Raw genomic sequence first — 18410 nt, 5'->3', positions numbered from 1 at the left:
AGTTCGCCTCTGCTAGGTGGCCCAATGGCAGATGTTTTTGAGCCTTCTGTCACGTTGGCACACCGAAAACGCATAATGCGAGCTACCAGCGGTCACATTTCACTGATGCCCCAATTTGCTACAGCAATCAAGCTTAGGAACCAGTTAAGTAAACTTTCTAGAATTGTATAATGCAAGGAACATGTGTAATTCAAGAAGTGTGTCTTGAGCACTTTATACATCCCTGCAATAAACGAAAAACAGGAGCGCGTACATCAGGAGAGGGAGTCGAATCCGGCCGGCGGGGTATCAGTTTAGGGGATTATAGGAGAGGGCATTAACAATTTTCAGGTAGAAGCCTTCTGGAAAAGTATCAGACAAAGCACTTACGTGTCTGCTGTCACTTAAGACTAGGGTGGGGCCCACGTGTCCGGCGAGCCAGAATACCCCGCCCGGGGGATCGAGGGCGCCACCCCGTGCGCTCTGCTGCGGGCACCCGGCACTTGGGGGTGACCTACAGGCGGGGCCGCGCCTACAGCGCCACGCTGCTTCCGGCACCGCCTAGGCTTCTGCGCCTGCGCGCTGCTATGCGCCCCGCCTCTCGCCCTGTGGCTTCTCATGCAGGCGCGGGACATGGTGTTGTCGGAGCTGGCCGTGCGCCTCAACTGCGCGGAATATAAGAACTGGGTGAAGGCGGGCCACTGCCTGCTGCTGCTCCGCGGCTGCCTGCATGGCTTCGTCGGCCGCGAAGTGCTGGCCTTCCACCGCGGCCTGCTCGCTGCCGACCCCGGCCTGGGCCCCCGCGCCACCTGCCGCAGCGGCTCGCGGTGCAGCCCGCGCGCCCGCCAGGTGAGCACCTAGCCCGGGGCCTTGACCACAGCCTCCCAACCCCATCCGCGTCCCCGTCCCGAGGGTAGTGTCCCATACCCTCCCCCTGGTGCGGGGCCGACCGCAATGCCTGGGGCTCAGATGCCCAGACCCCTCCCCTCCCTTTCGGACCCTCCTCACCGCCGCCCCGTGTAGTTTCAGCCTCAGTGTCAGGTGTGCGCGGAATGGAAACGGGAGATTTTGAAACATCACACCAACAGAAATGGAGACGTCTACTGGGGAAACTGCCGGCCCGGCCTCTGGCCGGTGGACGCTTGGGAGGTGGCCAAGGTAAGCACCTGCGGTTGGTAGGGTTGAAGGACGTCACCCACCAGGTAGGAGTCACCTGGAGCCCAGGGCCTCGTAAATAGATCGAGAGAGATTGGGTATTTGATCTAGGGTCTAGTGTCTAGGCGGTTCAGGGCTGTTCTGTTGGACCCAACACAATTTAGTGAAGTAGAAGCTTGCTTCTACCTGTCTGCTTCCTAAAGGCATTTGAGTTTGCTACCCTTGCTTGCAAAGCTGTAGTAAAGATTTCAAAAAGAGATTCTGGGGCAAGGTGTAGAGCGAACATCACGAGCACAGGCACAGAGAGAAAAACATGAAAGGTGTTTTTAAGGATAAGCGCCCTCAAAATGAGAGTAGCTCATTTTGACTCTAGTGTACCATGAGGATTGCCAAGTAAGTTAAGGGAAGTTATGACTAAAATATAAAGGACTTTAAGTGCCCATCTAAGGCATAAAACTTTGGTGAGCTGAGGATGGGAGGGTACTGTTAGGTCTGTTTTCAGATTTTGGCAATGTAGGACTTACTAGCTGGGCCAATTGGGAATATTTTTGCCGTTTTGATGTTTGCCCAAAGCCTAGTAGGGGATGGAGAGGGGCAGTCAAAATGGCCTCCTAACACAAATTAGCTTTTGGAGTCAGTCTTCATGCCCAGTTAGCAGCAGGCACAAGCTTGGTGCCTGGGAAGCAGAAATCGGAGTCCCAGCTCATCTACTGTGGTGTGACATTGGGCCAGCCTCTGTTCTCTAACCTATATCAGTGGCCCTGAGTTTTTTGGCTATCATGGACCAGTAAACCCACCATACCTGCACCTTCTTCCCTGTTTTGTTTTTGTTTTTTTCCAAGCCATCATAGAATTGCCAACTTCTACTTTTACCTAGAAAAGAAAAAGACTTAAAACTCTCCTCTTTACTGTGACTGTCCTCCACCTGTTTTGGTATCTGTTGTTGCTTTCATACCCTCAGAATCCTCTTGAAGCTCAGGCCACCTGTTTATGCCACTTTTTGTTGCTGTCACCTGCAGACTTAATCCAACCTTGTGTTCTTAGTTTTTCTCCAACCCCATCCTCCTTTTTTCTCCTTTCTCTGAACTTGCCTGGCCCAACTCCAGCCCTGATGACACCATCTGCTTCTTCTCAGGGGAAGATTGTACAAGGGAGCTGACTGGTTTCACTTTCAGGTTGTTTTTTTTTTTTTCTTTAATGAGTAACATATTTATTTCTCCCATCTCTCCACCCCTACCCCTTTGGCAACCATCAGCTTGTTCTCTATATCTATGGGTTGGTTTCTATTTTGTTTATTTATTCGTTTGTTTTACTTTTCTAGATTCCACATATAAGTGAAATCATACAGTATTTGTCTTTCTCTGACTTCTTTCACTTAGCATAATACCCTCTAGGTCCATCCATGTTGTCGCAGATGGCAAGAAGAAAACAGAAGCACTAATTTGAAAAGATATGTGCACCCCTATGTTCATTGCAGCATTACTAGTAATAGCCAAGGTATGGAAGCAACCTAGGTGTCCATCAATAGATGAATGGATAAAGAAGATATGGGATACACATGCACACAGACACATACACACATATACATACAATGAAATAATACTCAGCAATAAAAAAGAATGAAAGTCTTGTCACTTTCAGTTCTAGATCACGAGCCCCAGCAGTCTGGCCATGTCTCTTTACAGGCTTCTGTTCCTGGAGATGACTGTTGCTGCCTATCCCTCGCCAAGCTCCCACTAATGTTCCTCCACCCTTAATCCCAGCTGCTAACCTTGCTGATGCTTCCTGGAGTTGATGAATGCTCACAGACACATTTCATCTTTATTAGACCCACCAACATATCTCCATGTGCACCATCTTCTTCTGCTACAAAGGAGGGGCATCTTTCCTCTAATCGCCCTACCCCTCCACTTGTATGTTGGAACTTTTCCCCCACTGGCTTATTCCCATTACTGTAAAAAATAGCTTTAATATTGCTTTGGTTTATTTAATCTTTTTAAAAAAGGAAAGATAAGATTAAACAGAGTTATTATATGACTTAGCAATTCTACTACTAAGTGTATACCCAATGAAATGAAAACATATATCTACACAAAAACCTGTGCCTGAATGTTCATAGCACTATTCACAATAGCCAAAAGGTGGAATCAACACAAATGTCCATCAATTAATGAATGGATAAGCAAAATGTGGCACATTCATACTATGGAATATTATTTAGCTATAAAAAGGCATGAAATACTGATAAATGCTGCAACATCGGATGAACCTTGAAAACATGCTAAGTGAAAGAAGCCAGTCAAGTGTTGTATGATTTCATTTATATGAAATGTCCAGAACAGGCAAATCTATAGAGACAAAAAGATTAGTGGTTGCCAGGGTCTGGGACAGAGAGGGGGGTAATAGCTGACGGGTAGAGGGTTTCTTTTTGGGGTGATGAAAATGTTCTAAAATCGACTGTGGTGATGGTTGCACAACTCTGTGAATATACTAAAAACCACTGAACTGTACACTTAAAACATTTTACTGAAGTATAATTGATATAAGTTTCAGGGGTACAACATAATGATTCAATGTATATATTGCAAAATGATCACAATAATTCTAGCTAACATCCATCACCACAGTTACAGTTTTTTTTCTTATGACAAGGACTTTTAAGATTTATTCTCTTAGCAACTTTCAAATATGCAATACAGTATTACTAACTACAGTCACCATGCTGTACATTACATTTCCATGACTTAATTATTTTATAAGTGAATATTTGTACTTTTTGACCCCCTTCATCCATTTTTCCCACCCCTGCCTCTGGCAGCCGTCAATCTGTTTTTTGTATTTGTGAGCTCCGTGTTTTGTTTTGTTTTTTAGATTCCACATATAAGTGAGATCATAAGGTATTTGTCTTTATCTGTCTTATTTCACTTAGTATAATGCCCTCAAGCTCCATCTATGTTGTCACAAAGAACTGTACACTTTAAATGGGTGAATTGTGTGGTATGTTAATTATATCTCAATAAAGCTGTTTAAAAAAAAACACTTGAAGGAATACTTGGAAAATAAAATTTAAAAAGAAAAACTTCCCTGATCCATTCCCTCCAGCTATCTCCCAATTTCTCTATCTGCCTCCCATATGCATACCCAGTAGAACTTCTCAAAAGGAGGGTTTTATGCCTATTCTCTTTTCCACAATTCCTGGTGAGTCTTCAACCCCTTCCCCCTGGCTTCCTCCCTCTGCCATTCCACTGCAGCTGCCTTGCCAGGGGACACATATGACATTTAGCTGTCCAGCCTTGTCTTTCTTACCTCTCGCCCATTTGGCTCTACTGGCCACTCTTCTTGAAACACTCCTGGCTTTGTGACATCATTCTCTCTGAGTTTCCTCTTACTTTCCTGGCTTCTCCTCCCCAGCCTCTTTCTGAGTGTTGGCCTTTCCCAGGTCTCTTCTGTCCCCCTCTTCTCCTCTGGTTATATTACCCAGGTCCACGGAGTTAAATATTAAATACTACCCTTATGCTGATGGCTCACAAATTTGTACCCCTAGCCTTGCCCTCTTTTCTGTGCTCCAGATGCCTATCTCTCACTGCTTACTTGACCCTTCTACTTCATTACCTCCTGGGCACTTTGTATTGACTTCTCAAGCAGGATCCTTCATCTGCCCCGCAAACCTATGCCTGTGCCCCACCACCATCTACCTAACAGACATTCTTGCTTTATCTCTTTCCGAACTCTCACTACCCTCTTTATACCTGCAGAATATCTCTGGAATCCTCCTTTCCATCTCTGTGTCACAACTCTTGCCCTTTCCTGCCTGGTTTCTTGCTGTAGCCTCCCATGTGGCTGCCTCTGCTGCTCTGGTCAGCTCTCCAGACAGCAGCGTGTGCGGTCTTCAAGTGAGAATTAGATCCTTCCCTTGCCTAAAACACCTGGATGGCTTCTCGATGTTCTGAGAATAAACTCCAAACTCTCTTCCAGAGCCAGTAAGGCCTAGCATGATCTGGCCCCCTGTTTATTTCTGCAACTTCACCTCCTACTACTAAATACAGAGACAGCAGAGGGTAGTGAGGGGAAATAAGGTGTGTTTCCCACCACTGTGCATTTAACACATGGAACGTGGTGTGCGACACAATTTTAAGAAACAGCTTTCAGTGGCAGGGAGACAGCAGAGCCTTCCTATCAGCTTCTAGTTCTGAAGAAAAGGAATAATTACTAGAATAAAACTTTAATGACAAGAGACAAGTTTATATTGGTGAGAAGATGCCAGACAGGACATGCATTGTAATGGAAAAGAAAAACCTTGCTTGGTTTTGAGGTGGCAAAGGCCCTTCTAACTTTGGATTTTCCTGTCAGCAACAGCTGGAGTAAGCAGTTTTTTCTTTTTCTCTTTTCATGGAATTAGTCTGCCTATCATACGTCAGTTAACTTCTTTGTAGCATCCATAATAGGCTTCTTTCAGAGGGCTGCCATATCAGTGGCTGTTAAGACATAGAAAGACTGATGGTACTGGCCTCCATACCTTTTGATAGGGGCCATTCAGTGTATACCAAATTCACCTTAATTATGTGAGGCTCAGGTGTAGGATTCCACCACTATCAGGAACACGGGGTCTGTCGGCACCTACCACGAGCCTTTTATGAAACGCCATTCTGAACAGCATTGTAGGAGGCATCGTGGTTGCTTGCCTACTGAAATGTGTTTGTAATTTTTCATGTTATTTTTTCTAGTCCCTTGGCAGGAATGTACTCTTGAGCTTAGCTTGGTAAAGTTGTAGTCTTCAGATGTAAATTTGGAACTATTTCAAGAGAAAAATATGTCCAAGCCTTGCTATAACACCATTTTTGACATCTGTGCCAGAAAATCTTACAAAAGGCAAGATCATGCTAGAACGAGGCCCTTCTAGTATATCTAGTGCCTCAAACCCTGAGATTCCATCTTTAATTCCTGTAGAGGTTCTGTTCACCTTGCACCATTAACGTGATAATTGCCAACATTTGTGGCCTGTTTATTAGCATGTGCCAGGCACCTGGCAAGTGCTTTCCTTGCATTAACTTATTTAATTCTTGCCCATCCTTTGAGGTAGATGAAGATAGTTACCCCTGTTTACTGATGAGGTGATCTAAGGATAAGTAATTTGCCCAAGGTCACACAGTTGGCAGGTGGCAGAGCTGGGATTTGAATCCAGCCCTGTCACACTCCAAAGCCCAGGTTCTTAACTTTATACTATCATACTGAACTTTCTCAGCTTGCTTAAGCCATTTTAGTGTCTACGTTGGAGTAACTTATTTTTAAATTTTAAATCTTTAATAACTCAGCCACTGACACTTCAGTAAGTAAAAGATAAAAGGTGCTTTCTACCCATGCTTTCTGCTTATATGCCAGTAAGAAAGGATAGAAAACCAGTTATGTCAAGTGTTTAAGTATCTCTGAGAGCAGAGGGACAGATAGAGCAACATTTTAGTTATTGCCCTTGGCCAAGGCTTAGCTGTCACACTGTTCCCTGACTTGTGTTTTGGACTCATGAGGCTCTAACTTGAAACCTCAGTAAGAGAATTTCAGTCATCCTTTGGGAAGCAGGCAAGTAACATTGGCCCCAGTAGCTCCTCGGGTTGGAAGAGACTCAGGTGCCCTTTATGCCTCCCCTCCTTCAGGCCTTCATGCCCCGAGGACTGGCAGACAAAACAGGACCTGAGGAATGTGATGCAGTTGCTCTTTTAAGCCTTATCAACTCTTGCGATCACTTTTTGGTTGATCGAAAGAAAGTCACAGAGGTAAGAGCTGTCAGATTTCAATCTGTACAATGGGAGTCAGTCATGTCAGTACTGTGAAGACCAGCCAAGAAACACACCCTGTGATGCAAAAGCAGCATCTAGATGTAGCATGTGGTCTCTCCCCAAAACAGTGGCGTGCAAACAGTATTAGAGTTTGCTTCAAAGTTGGCATCGCTCAAGCAGGCTAGTGGGGCTACATCCCATGCACCTTCTGTGATGTCCAAGAACTCCTATGTGAGAGCAGTCAGGAGACTGACCCTTTAGTTCTCCCTAATTGATGCTTCCTAACAGCTTGCTATTATATCATTCGCCACTAAACTAGGTAGACCTCAAATTTCTCTTCCCTGTTCTGCCATAAACAAAAGCAAAGTAATTTTCTGTATTAAAATACACACACACACACACACACACACACACACACACACACACACACACACACAGTGATGCATCATTCTGTCTGTTGTATGCCAGCATTTGAGTCCTGCTCTTCTGAATCTCATTGGCTAAACAGTTGCAAGACCAAGTTATATAGAACTGAAGAAAATAAACACTAGTGGATAAACAAGGTCATAATAGATCGCTATGCTTGTCATATTTCCTCTGGGATATTTAGACTTTCTCTCTTTCTCCAGAGAACAGCTCTGGCACATTTATTATTCTGAGGGTCATTGAAAAGAGTATATTCGAATGGATTATTTATAATATGCAGAGAAAATACATGTATATCTTACTAGCATCCCAGCAGCTAAAGGGATTGAGAATCCTCTGTGACATCAGCAGACAAAAACTATCACAGTACAAAGTCGATCCCTTTGATATCTCTTAACGAAAATGTGGAAGACTTTACCTGAATTAATATATGATTAGATAGTACCATTTGTCTTAAAATATAGGCAAAAGTTGGTTTTCTTTTTATCATGGTTTCCACATCAAAAACTCCCTTGGCCCAGCTTCTTGGGGCTCAGATGATATTTAAAAGATTTTTGCATTGTCTGCTTCAGACTTTGGGTGTACCCAGAGCTTGTAGCCAATACTCTTGCTCTCTGGCAGGTTATTTTTAGTTAAGGGATTTGAGAGATTGTAAGAGATATCCAACCAGTCACAGGATTTCAAGGGCTAAGGGTAGTTTAGGTTTGTTTGTATTTCTTACCCTTATGAATTTATTATTCAAGTGGCAGGGAGTCGAACATCCCCTGGAGCCTTGATAGTACTGGCAGGTCACACATGTGGTTTTTGTATTTAACCCAGCCTTTCTGCAACTTTTCTTTGGAACTACGAAATCTCAGTTTATCCCCGTTTGACTTAGAAGCTTTTTATCTTTTTTTTTTTTTTTTTTGGTCCTTCTTTAGTTGATTAAGTGCCGTAATGAGATCATGCACTCTTCAGAGATGAAGGTATCTTCTATGTGGCTTCGAGATTTCCAGAGGAAGATCCAAAATTTTCTGAATGAATTCAAGAATATCCCAGAGATTGTGACAGTGTACTCCAGAGTAGAAGAGGTAAAAATTAAGTTGAACACTTCTGGCATGAAGAACTAAGAGAAAAAGCAATCACAGTCACTCATTTAAAATTTGAAGTTTATTAGGTTTAAATGAAATTTTAGAATGTAAATGGAGAAAAACATGTCGATATGAAATCTAGAATTATGCTGGGCTGAGAAGCTTTTCTGTGGTCACAAAATGTTGTTAAAATGGATCCAGTCAGTGATGTTTAATTATAAATTCATTGAGTAATTCAGTGGAATATCTTTTCCATTCAATCGGTTCACATATTTGTTTGGTAATCCAACAGCTGTTGACATCTGACTGGGCTGTTCACATCCCCGAGGAAGATCAGCGAGATGGGTGTGAATATGAAGCAGGCGTTTACCTGAGTCAGAGCCAAGTAAATGAAATAGAAATGGAATTACTAAAGGAAAAACTTCAAGAGATATATCTTCAAGCAACAGAACAAGAGGTGTTGCCTGAAGAGGTAAAAAAAAAAAAAGTATTTTGTACTCTATGTGACTAAACAAAACAAAGGCGCCAGGGAGGAAGAGAACTCATTTTAACATATTGCCAGTTATGTTTCTGATTTACAAGTCAAATAATTTCCAGAAATGAATATTCTTTTGGCACAGATTAATATTGCCTTTAAACAAATATTTTCACTAATGTGTGCCACAGAATTCTGAATAAAGGCTTTGGAGATTCTCCAGGTCAAGGGGGATTGCAAAAAAAAGTTTTGCTGGGAAAGTGCTGTTGAGCTGGGACTAACAGAATCAAATCTGAGTTTGGCAAATTGGCAAGAGAAGAAGAGTGTTCTTGGCAGAAGGAGCAGCACCTGCCAAGGCATGAAAAAATAGCTTAGACCTGGGCACTGTCAAGGCGAGCATAAGAGGCATGGTCAGATGTGAGGTGGTCAGGTAAATTGAAGCCATATTTTGAACGGTTTTCTGTGCTGTACCAAGGGATTTGGACCTTATTCCCAGAAAGCAGTAGGGAGCCAACAGATGTTTTTAAGTAAGAAAGAGTAAATGAAATAGAGCAGATATGGCTTTTAGAAAGTTAAATCTTACGGCAATTGGAGGTTGGAGACTAGCCAGGAGGCTCTTGCAGTCGTGTGAGAGTGAGAGAAAGAGGATAGAAACTAGAGTGTGGAGGAGGAGCCGGATTCTGGAGACACTGTTTGGGCAGAGCTGATGGCTCTTAATAACTGATTAGATTACTTGGAGCATGGCATGGGATTGGAAGGAGGTAGAGAAGGAGGTGGGTAAAGGATCAGCAAGGTGTCTAGGTTGGGACACTGCAAGCTAATGGTTTTAAGCCCTGATAAGGAGTGCCGGAGATATGACTCCGCTTTGTTATATGCAAGGTATTTTAAAAAAATAATGACAAACAGTAAAATTGTAGTCTAGTAAGGTTCCGAAATATTCCATCACTTGCTGGATTAGAATTCTCGATCCCGAGGAGATCTTAGCCAAATCATTTTACCTCTCCATTCCACCTGGTCCGAGGAAAGTAGTTTTGCTGGTTACCTCATTAAACACAGAGAGGGTGTTTATGTAATACAAGTGTGTATTTCATTCAGTAAGCCATGCTCCTTACTGGTCCATATGCCTATGTTAGCTGTTCTGACCTCGGCACAGATGCTTCATTCAGCTTAGTGAGCTCCTTTAGTGCAGGGACTGGGTACTGCCAGTTTTTGGATGCGCCTGCCCCGGCACACCATAGGTGTTTAAAATGATGAATAAGACTGTTAAATCTTCTGTTTTCTAAATCCATGTGTTTCGTCTTGCTTTGTTTTAAAATGCCATTAGAGCCAGCCCCAGTTCTCTTTTTGCTACTGCTTTTAGAAGCAGAGTCGAACAAGAGAAGATAACCAGGAGATCAGGCTCACGGCCCCTAGTTGTCAGTAGTTTCCCCTTCTCTCAAGAGAACTGCAGTTCTTTCCTGCAGTTCTTTCCTGTTTGTGTAAGCAAAATGCATCAGCAGCAACACACTCAAGCCAGGGATCTATGTGCGTTGTGAGCTACAAGGAAACCTGGTGATCATCTTATCATATCCCCTGCTTGAGGCAGTGACCCCAAGGAGCAGGCATTGTCAGATGCAGGGCTACAAATCTGGGGTGTGAGGGCCGCCTAGGGGTGTCCCCACTCTTGCCCTGTGCCTTTCCACATGCCATGCTGCATCTTGTATCACCAAGGAGCTAGCAACTGTAAATTTCAAACCCTCATTATCTCTGTTTTACAGATAGGAAATTGGGGTTAATTGGCTTGTCCTATGGGTCCCCAAGTCTCTAGATAGAGTTGTTCTCATTTTGCATGCTTTCTGTTCAGTAGACTGTGGCATTTCTCTTGATATTTCAGTTGATCAAAACGTAAGTTTGGATTGATTGGCATGTTTGAAAGTTCAGTACTAGATGTGGTTATCTGTGTTCTATAGGGTTAGTCTCGAAAGTCAGAGGATTCAGTAAACAAAATTTCAGTGACTCTAAAATGCCATCAATTGTAAGATGCCATTAATTCAATTACTTCTAAGAAGAAAAAATGCTGCCAGTTTATTGTAAGATACTATCAATGGTAAGATGCATTCTCATTTGAGATATTGAAATATGAAAAAAAGTACATTTTGGAATTAAGAAATACAGTGATTATATTATAACCACAGGACTTGCTTGGTGAATGTTTAACAAGAGCTGTTTCTGGTGTTCATTAAAATAGTAGGGATAGGGTTGGAAAGCCAAGTTGAGGGAAAAAATGGTTAATTTTAATGGTAATTTAGTGTGACGGTTCCTGAAAATGCATCACGGAGCGTGGGAGTACCAAGGAGCGCATAGCAGAGAGAGCTCATCATCTTTATTCTTCTCTGTTTGATTGACAAGCCTTATAATATATAACATTATAAAAAGGGGCTCCCATGAAAATATACTATGCATGTATAACTGTGATTGTAAAGTATGTTCTGCTCGAGAGCCACATGGGAGCAGCAGCTGCTCAGGCCCCTCAGGACACATGTCGAGTGTATCCACCAAGGGTCCAGCTGCAGCAGAATTCAGCTGCCACCCAAGAGCCCTTTACATATTCCTGTAGGCCCTCCATGCTGTGTTAGGACCTGGGAGTTTAAAAATTCAGCTAAAGAACATTCACTGCAGTGAGTGGCTAAAAAATTCCTAAAGAAATTTCACATTCTTGAAAATCATTACTGATTTTGTAAACCCTGGTGAGGGAAACACCTTCATATACATCCATGGGGAAGCTTGGAGAGAAGGGACAGAGACAGAATGTACTTGAGGAAGTCAGGGAAAGGATCAAAATGAAACTTTGTTATATTGCAGAAATATTTACTGAGCAAGTGGCTACGATGTGCTAGGCACAGTTCTAGAAGCGTGGTGTGCATCAGTGAACAAAACAAAGATCTCTGTAGGGGAAGACAGACAGTAAACAGTGAACATAATAAGTAAATGATGTGTAGAGCAGAGTATGGAGGATCAGGAATGGCAGAGTGGTGACAAGTATCAGGTTGCAATAGGGTGGTCAGGGTGGCCTCATAGAAAAGGGGAGACTTAGCAACACGTTGGAGGAGGTAAGGATTAGCCATGTGTATATCTGAAGCAAGAGCATTCAGATAGAGAGAATAGCAAAAAGTAGAGCTAGGGTGACTGGAGCGGAGTGAGGGAAAGAATAGTGGGTGAGATGGTGAGAGAGTGAAGGTAAAGAAGGCAGGTTATTATTGGGCCTTGTGAGCCATTGGGAGGACCTAGGCTATTGCTCCTGAGATGGGAGCAGAGGCAGAGTTCTCAGCAGCAGAATGACAAAAGGAGCACACTGGCTGCTATGCGAGGATGCTGGTGGTGGGGGGAGGGGCAGTTAAAGATAAAAGCAGGGAGACCAGTTAGGAGGGTGCTGCAGTTACCAGGTAAGGAAGATGGTGATCTGGACCAGGGTGGAAGTGTAGAGGTGGTAAGAAAGTGGGCAGATGTGGCATGTGAAAGGAAGAGGCATCAAGGATAAGTCTAAGAGTTTTGACTTAAGTGACTAGAAGAATGAAGTGCTAAGTATATTTTACCTATAAAGTGCCTGGCACATGGTAGATGCCTCTCACTAAACATTTGTTAAGTATATGTAGGAAGAAAGGAATGCACCAGACACAATGCTATGTGTTTTTATTAGGTTCTTTCTAATCCTCACAAGAATCCTAGGTGGAGTTGGTATCATCATCCTTTATTTGCATACATGGAAGTAAGAGCTCTGAGAGGTCAAGCGTCTTGCCAAAGTCACACAGCTAGTTAATTGACAAAGCAGGGCTTCAATTTTTCTAGTACTTTCTGTTTTTCCATCTCTACTTTCTCTTCCCTCTTTACATATAAACGTGCATAAGCCTTCCCCATTCTTATTAAAAAAAAAAAAACCCTGCTTTTGACTTTTTCTCCCCTCTCTCCCACCCCACAACCAAGCTAAAATAATTGTCTCTCTTAAGCATATTTCAAGGGCAGAAAGGGTCAGGAAGTAACAGCACAAAGGATCACACACAGCTCCCAAGTCATCCAATGAGAAGGCCTCCAAACAGGAGAGGGAGAACTGCACTCTATCCTGGATCTTGTGTGTGGTGCAAAGACCCAGCCAGTACGGTCATGGGCATCTGATGGAATTGCGGGAAGGACCCTGGGGTGCATCTAGAGCACCAGGCACAGGCAATAAGCTCTAATAGTACAGTACTCACAGTTACTAATGTATGCTGTGAATAATGTCATTAGTATAATCTTCATTTCACATGTAATGGTTTCCCTATTTATTATTTAAAGCCCAGGTGTCTTTCAGGAGCTGTAGGCTTGTTTCCAGTCGTGTAATAAACAGCTCTAGCTGAAGGGCACATCTCCATCTACTTACTAACCTATCTGAACACATACTCCCTGGCCCTTCCTGCTCCCTATTCATTGTGGCCATAAGCCGCAGCTAGTCTTCCCCCTCCCTTCCATCCTTGGCAGCCATCATCCAGCATCTGGCTTTTTCATTTGCTGACATCACAATCACCTGAGTGCCTGTTTCCACCCTAGACCTACTGCATCAGAATCAATCATACACACTCTGTAAAGTTTAAGAACCTCCTCTCTGTTAGGGGTTGGGTACTCCATAACTTTTCTTCATTAGATTCAGATCATCTTGACTTAGCTTGGAGTTGGGGGTCCCACATTAAAAGAAAAATCACCACACCCAAAAATATGAGTAACTCTCATCTTTTTAATAAGCACAGTGACCAGTGACAGTATCCTGGGTTAAGCCCAGTGAAAACACTTCCATGGTACTGAGAGTACTTTTATTAGTTTAAATGTCAAGAACTCCGTTACTGGTGGGAGTTTAAATTGGTACAGCCTCTATAGCTGGCAGTTTTGGCAAACTCTATTAATAAATTAAAACAAAATTCTATCAGAATTAAAACTGCATTTCCCTTCTAGAAACAGATTCTACAAATAGATTTGTCACTTATACAAAATGACACATGTACCAGGTTAGTTACTGTAGCATAATTGATCTTAACAGAAGGTTTGAAATATGTTAAAATGTGAAACATCTATAACTGAAATATTATTCAGCCATTAAAAAATATGATGCCACTCTTTAAAATCTGATATAAAAAAGATCAGTTGAAGAACAGTGTCTAGTATGCTACCATTTGTGTTTTTTAAAATGTGTATTCAGTGTATACACATGCTCATGTGGAAATATGTAGAATATCTCTGGAAGAAACACAAGAAATTTCATTGTGGTCATCTCTGTGGGGAGGAGCTAGGTGACTGAGGACAGGGTTTGGAAGAAGACCGACATTTTACCTTGTATCCTTGTGCTCATTTTGAAGTTTTTACCTGTGCATGTTTTACTATTAAATATATATGCACAGATACATACATATACATCCATGTGGCTAACCATACACATATATACATATCCATATCCATGTGAATGTAAATGTATGTGTATATAGTTAATACATGTATGGGTGCAAAATTCAAAATGAAAGGGCTTCATTTTATTTTTATATATACATATATATATGTGTGTGTGTATGTATATGTGTGTATGCATATACACATGGTCCCTGACTTATGATGGTTTTACTTACGATTTTTCGACTTTGTGATGGCGCAAAACAGATAACACATTCAGTAAAAACCATACTTTGAATTTTGATCTTTTCCCTAGCTAGCAATATGCAGTACCATACTCTCTCTTGTGATGTTGGGCATCAACAGTGAGATGATTTTGCCTTACTGTAGGCTAATATAGGTGTTCTGAGTGTGTTTGAGGTAGGCTAGGCTAAGCTATGATGTTTGGTAGGTTAGGTGTATTAAATACATTTTTGTCTTATGATATTTTCAGCTTAAGATGGGCTTATTGGGATGTAACCCCATTGAAAGTCAAGGATCGTGTGTGTGTGTGTGTGTGTGTGTGTGTGTGTCCCTTTCATAATAATGCAGGAGGCTTTAAAGCAAAAAAATTTGAGGAGGCAAGCAAACACCCTCTTGTGTGGCCCAGAACCACCTATCCTGAGTCTTGTTTTGTTTGAGTAGAGGATGCTTTTTTTTTTTTAAATAAACTTATTTATTTAGATTAGTTTCAAGTGTACAGTACATTGGTTAGACATCTATAATGTTCATAAAGCGATCCCCCCAATTGCTCCCTCCCTCCCCTTGCCCTCTGCTTTGTTTTAAAGGGTTTGTTTGGTTTTGTTTTTTAAACCTTAACCTGTTTGTGAGCAGGTGCCTGTAGCTAAGATTCCTGTCTCTTGGTGGACACATGAGCAGGAGCCAGTCTTGGAGCTAGTAAGTTTTTCATCTGAATTACAAGTCTGCTATAAAATGATCTGAGCTGTACATTGTATGGTTTATTCTTGCAGATTGCAAATCGATTGGAAGTGGTAAAAGAATTTCTAAGAAACAACGAGGATCTTAGAAATGGTCTTACAGAAGATATGCAGAAGCTAGACAGCCTCCATCTGCAACATCAAAAACGGGATTCAAAGGAACCTAGGGCACAGACACTTCAAGGGAAGGCCTGAGGTAAGTTTAGGCATTTGATGTTAAATAAGGACAGAATAACCTCATCTCTTTGATGTCTGTTCTCTTATGTAAAGTCATAATGAACACACAACTTAGTATCATCTGAAGTTTCCCTGTGTCCTTATTATTTGAGAGAAAAGACACTGGGCTCTGTGCTCTTTCTAACTGATGGTTCTCATATCTGTGAAGTAATTCAACATAACCCCCTTGTCAGCTTTGTTTAGGCAGATATACCTGAAGTCATTGGTCTTAAGTGGATCAACTTTATAACATAATTAAAAAGCACATCAGCTCAAAAGTGATGCCAATGATGCCTAGCTCTTAGCTGTGGCATTAATAGCAACTTGTTAATTTCCATAAGAAAAACTTGTTAAAATAAATGTTTTCGGTATTTTACTTTTCTTCCCTCAAAAAAAATTAAATATTCTGTTTTAGGTTGCCCTTTGACAAAAATCAGGCATGTTCTATGAAAGGTTAGCATGGCTTCCATCTCACCCATCCTTTTCTGTGCAAAAGGAAAAACTTACTAGCATACTCTACCCAACCAAAAAGGAATTTTTGTTGTCTTTTCCTGGACTTTCCTTTGACTCTTTGGGAGGTTTTTTTGTTTGTTTGTTTGTTTGTTTGTTTTAAATTCATGAGCTTGATATTGTGTGATCTATACTGACCAAAAATGTATTGGATACTCTTGTGCCAAAACTTGCTATCACCCAGAGTTTTTGTTTTGTTTTGTTTTGCTGTTTGTTATTTTGTTTTATTTGTTTTGTTTTGATGCTAATTAAAAGGTGAGATTCTTTCCTGGTCCTAAACTCCAGCTGCTTAACACAGTAAAGGCTGTGTTTGGCCAAGCCTCTGTGAAGGGTCCTTTAGAGTTCTCTGCCCACCCACTTCCTGAAAGTCTCATTCATGAGGATGCCCATGGGGCTAGCTGTGATGTAAAAGTCAAAATATAATAAATCTTTCCTTTTTGGAAGAAGGCAAGAAAAAAAAAATGTCTGAAAGACCAATTTCTAGCCATTTCCAATTAGTACAGAACTGTTACTACCATTTTTGGTAGCCCGAAGCAGTAAGTAGGACAAGGAATTGGGTCCAGACTGATCAGTGGGGACTGATCGACCAAAGAGGGAGGAGGGCCCAGGCCAGCATCACAAACAGGGATGCTGAGGGAAGCTCCACAGTTGGTGGCTTGTTCATGGCACTTAGGAAAAGTAAGCTTCCGTGGCAGTCACAGCTTTTTCTCTTCAGTTAGATCCCAAGTGCCAAGCCCAGAGCCTGGTTCTCCTGTGCTCAATGAATATTTGTTGACTGAAGGGTCCACTGATAGTTTAAGAGTGTTCATATATAATTGTAAATGTTAGTTATACTGTTAACTAAGCCTGGTCCTTCCTTAGGAGATTTAAGAATGAAATTTCAACATTCTTATGGAAATTCAAAGACATCATTTTCTTTCAACAGATTCACAAATTCATTCATACTTCCTGAATTCCTTTTACCCAGAAAGTCATCCACTTTGTCCTGTTTGTTTCCTGAACTGTGAAACCACTGTTGCATTGTATGCAGTGGTACTTAACTGGGCCGTGTTGCCTCTGGACCTTCAGGAACAGAATCGCCAAATCCCTGCTACCTGGAGGAATTGGAAGAATCACCCAAGTGAAGCCAAGGTCTTTTGCTTCCTCAGCTGCTCATCAAGGATGTGATCTGCAGAGAATGGGCCAAGGGTGGGGGTGTGTTTGGTATAATTTTACATTAAAAGGCATTTAATGTAATTTTTTAAAACTTGGATGAATGCAGATGTGCCTGTAACTTCCTGCTTTAATCTTTCCCATTACCGTTTGGTCTTTACTCTTACATTTTCTTTCTCCCTTCATTTCATGGAGTTCCTTGAGACAACTTCAGTAATAAGAAGAATTTTCATGCACCTTGCAACTCCCCCCAAACTAAGAAACTTAATGAAATATTTCCTAGCTTCTAGATATAAGGTACAAAACTTGCCATCAAATTAAATATGGATTCACTAACCAATTTAACACCTGATTTCCAACTTTAGGCACTTGAGGTTATGAACACTTTCATTTCATATCTCTTATATCTAGTTAACTTTTCTTTATCCAACAAACATTTATCAAGTGTCAACCATGTGCCAGGCACTGACATAGATGCAAATATGAAGACTTCTAAGGTATAGAGGTATAGCTCTGTGAGGTTTTTCATCTTACTGGGTTTAATGTCTGTTCTGATAAATATATTGTTTATAAAAACATTATACTGGCAGCATTTAATTACATTGAAGTTGAAACAAAGGCAGACATTCCCAGAGAGGGCTTAAAAGCAAATGTGGCATGTACAGGGACATCAACCTGTGGGCCTCTCTTCTACAGATCTGTGCATGTGGGCACAAGTTGTGCACAAAAGAGTATTGACAAGCATTGGCAGCCAGCCATCAAGAGAGGACTGGTTAAATAAATCAGCACAGCCATGCTACAGAATATTATACAATTTGTAAAAAGAATAAGGAAATGCTGTAATGTAGCAATATGGAATAATCTCTAAGATACATTAAAAAGACAAGCAGGATGTTTAACAATACATAGCATGCTGTAAAACTATTTGTATTTTCACATAATAGGTCTGGAAAAGTTGTCTGTTTTTCCCAAGCTCTTTTTGCTGTTAACCTCTGTGAAAGAAATTGGAGTTGAGGGGGAATGGTTAGAAGAAATTTGGCTTTTCTGTTTTGTACACTGCACTTGAAATTTTTACAACAAACACACATTTGTGTATTTTGAAATTTTTTATTTAAAATTTTTAATTTCAAAATAAAGAGACATGAACAATATAAATTCAAACTGCAAGAGTTATGAGTCACATTTCCTGGAATACGTCATAGGCGACTCAACCTTTGGGGGCATTTGTGATTCGTCAGGGTCAGAAACTGCCTAGGAAGTGGTTTCCCTTCTGCACAAGGCTTTGTTTAAT

At 41.6% G+C, this 18410-nt stretch overlaps 1 protein-coding gene across 2 annotated transcripts; it reads left to right on the top strand.

Annotated features, from left to right (window-relative positions):
• The first annotated feature begins 556 nt into the window (after positions 1 to 556).
• CUNHXorf38 (chromosome unknown CXorf38 homolog) lies at positions 557 to 18202 on the top strand. Of its 2 annotated transcripts, XM_011380747.2 has the most exons (7): positions 559 to 828; positions 1003 to 1137; positions 6783 to 6902; positions 8252 to 8401; positions 8694 to 8873; positions 15275 to 15437; positions 16893 to 18202. In XM_011380747.2, exons 1-6 carry the CDS (start codon positions 598 to 600, stop codon positions 15434 to 15436), a joined length of 978 nt encoding a protein of 325 aa, XP_011379049.1. In that variant the 5' UTR covers positions 559 to 597; the 3' UTR covers position 15437; positions 16893 to 18202. The 2 variants fall into 2 exon arrangements, with proteins under 2 accessions (XP_011379051.1, XP_011379049.1); XM_011380749.2 differs by lacking the exon at positions 6783 to 6902 and having other exon boundaries at positions 557 to 828.
• Positions 18203 to 18410: the final 208 nt, after the last annotated feature.

Source organism: Pteropus vampyrus, unplaced genomic scaffold, assembly GCF_000151845.1.
Source record: "Pteropus vampyrus isolate Shadow unplaced genomic scaffold, Pvam_2.0 Scaffold404, whole genome shotgun sequence".
In the NCBI taxonomy this organism is placed as follows: domain Eukaryota; kingdom Metazoa; phylum Chordata; class Mammalia; order Chiroptera; family Pteropodidae; genus Pteropus; species Pteropus vampyrus.
Note: the sequence above shows the minus strand (reverse complement) of the source record. Positions and strands in the feature narration are given on the sequence as shown.

What these genes read in the sequence shown, in the direction of transcription:
- CUNHXorf38 (XM_011380747.2), top strand. Translation starts at nt 598, where the DNA reads ATGCAGGCGCGGGACATGGTGTTGTCGGAGCTGGCCGTGCGCCTCAAC. An exon ending in ACGCTTGGGAGGTGGCCAAG is followed by an intron (nt 1,138 to 6,782) that starts GTAAGCACCTGC and finishes CCCCTCCTTCAG; the next exon opens with GCCTTCATGCCCCGAGGACT. An exon ending in ATCGAAAGAAAGTCACAGAG is followed by an intron (nt 6,903 to 8,251) that starts GTAAGAGCTGTC and finishes GTCCTTCTTTAG; the next exon opens with TTGATTAAGTGCCGTAATGA.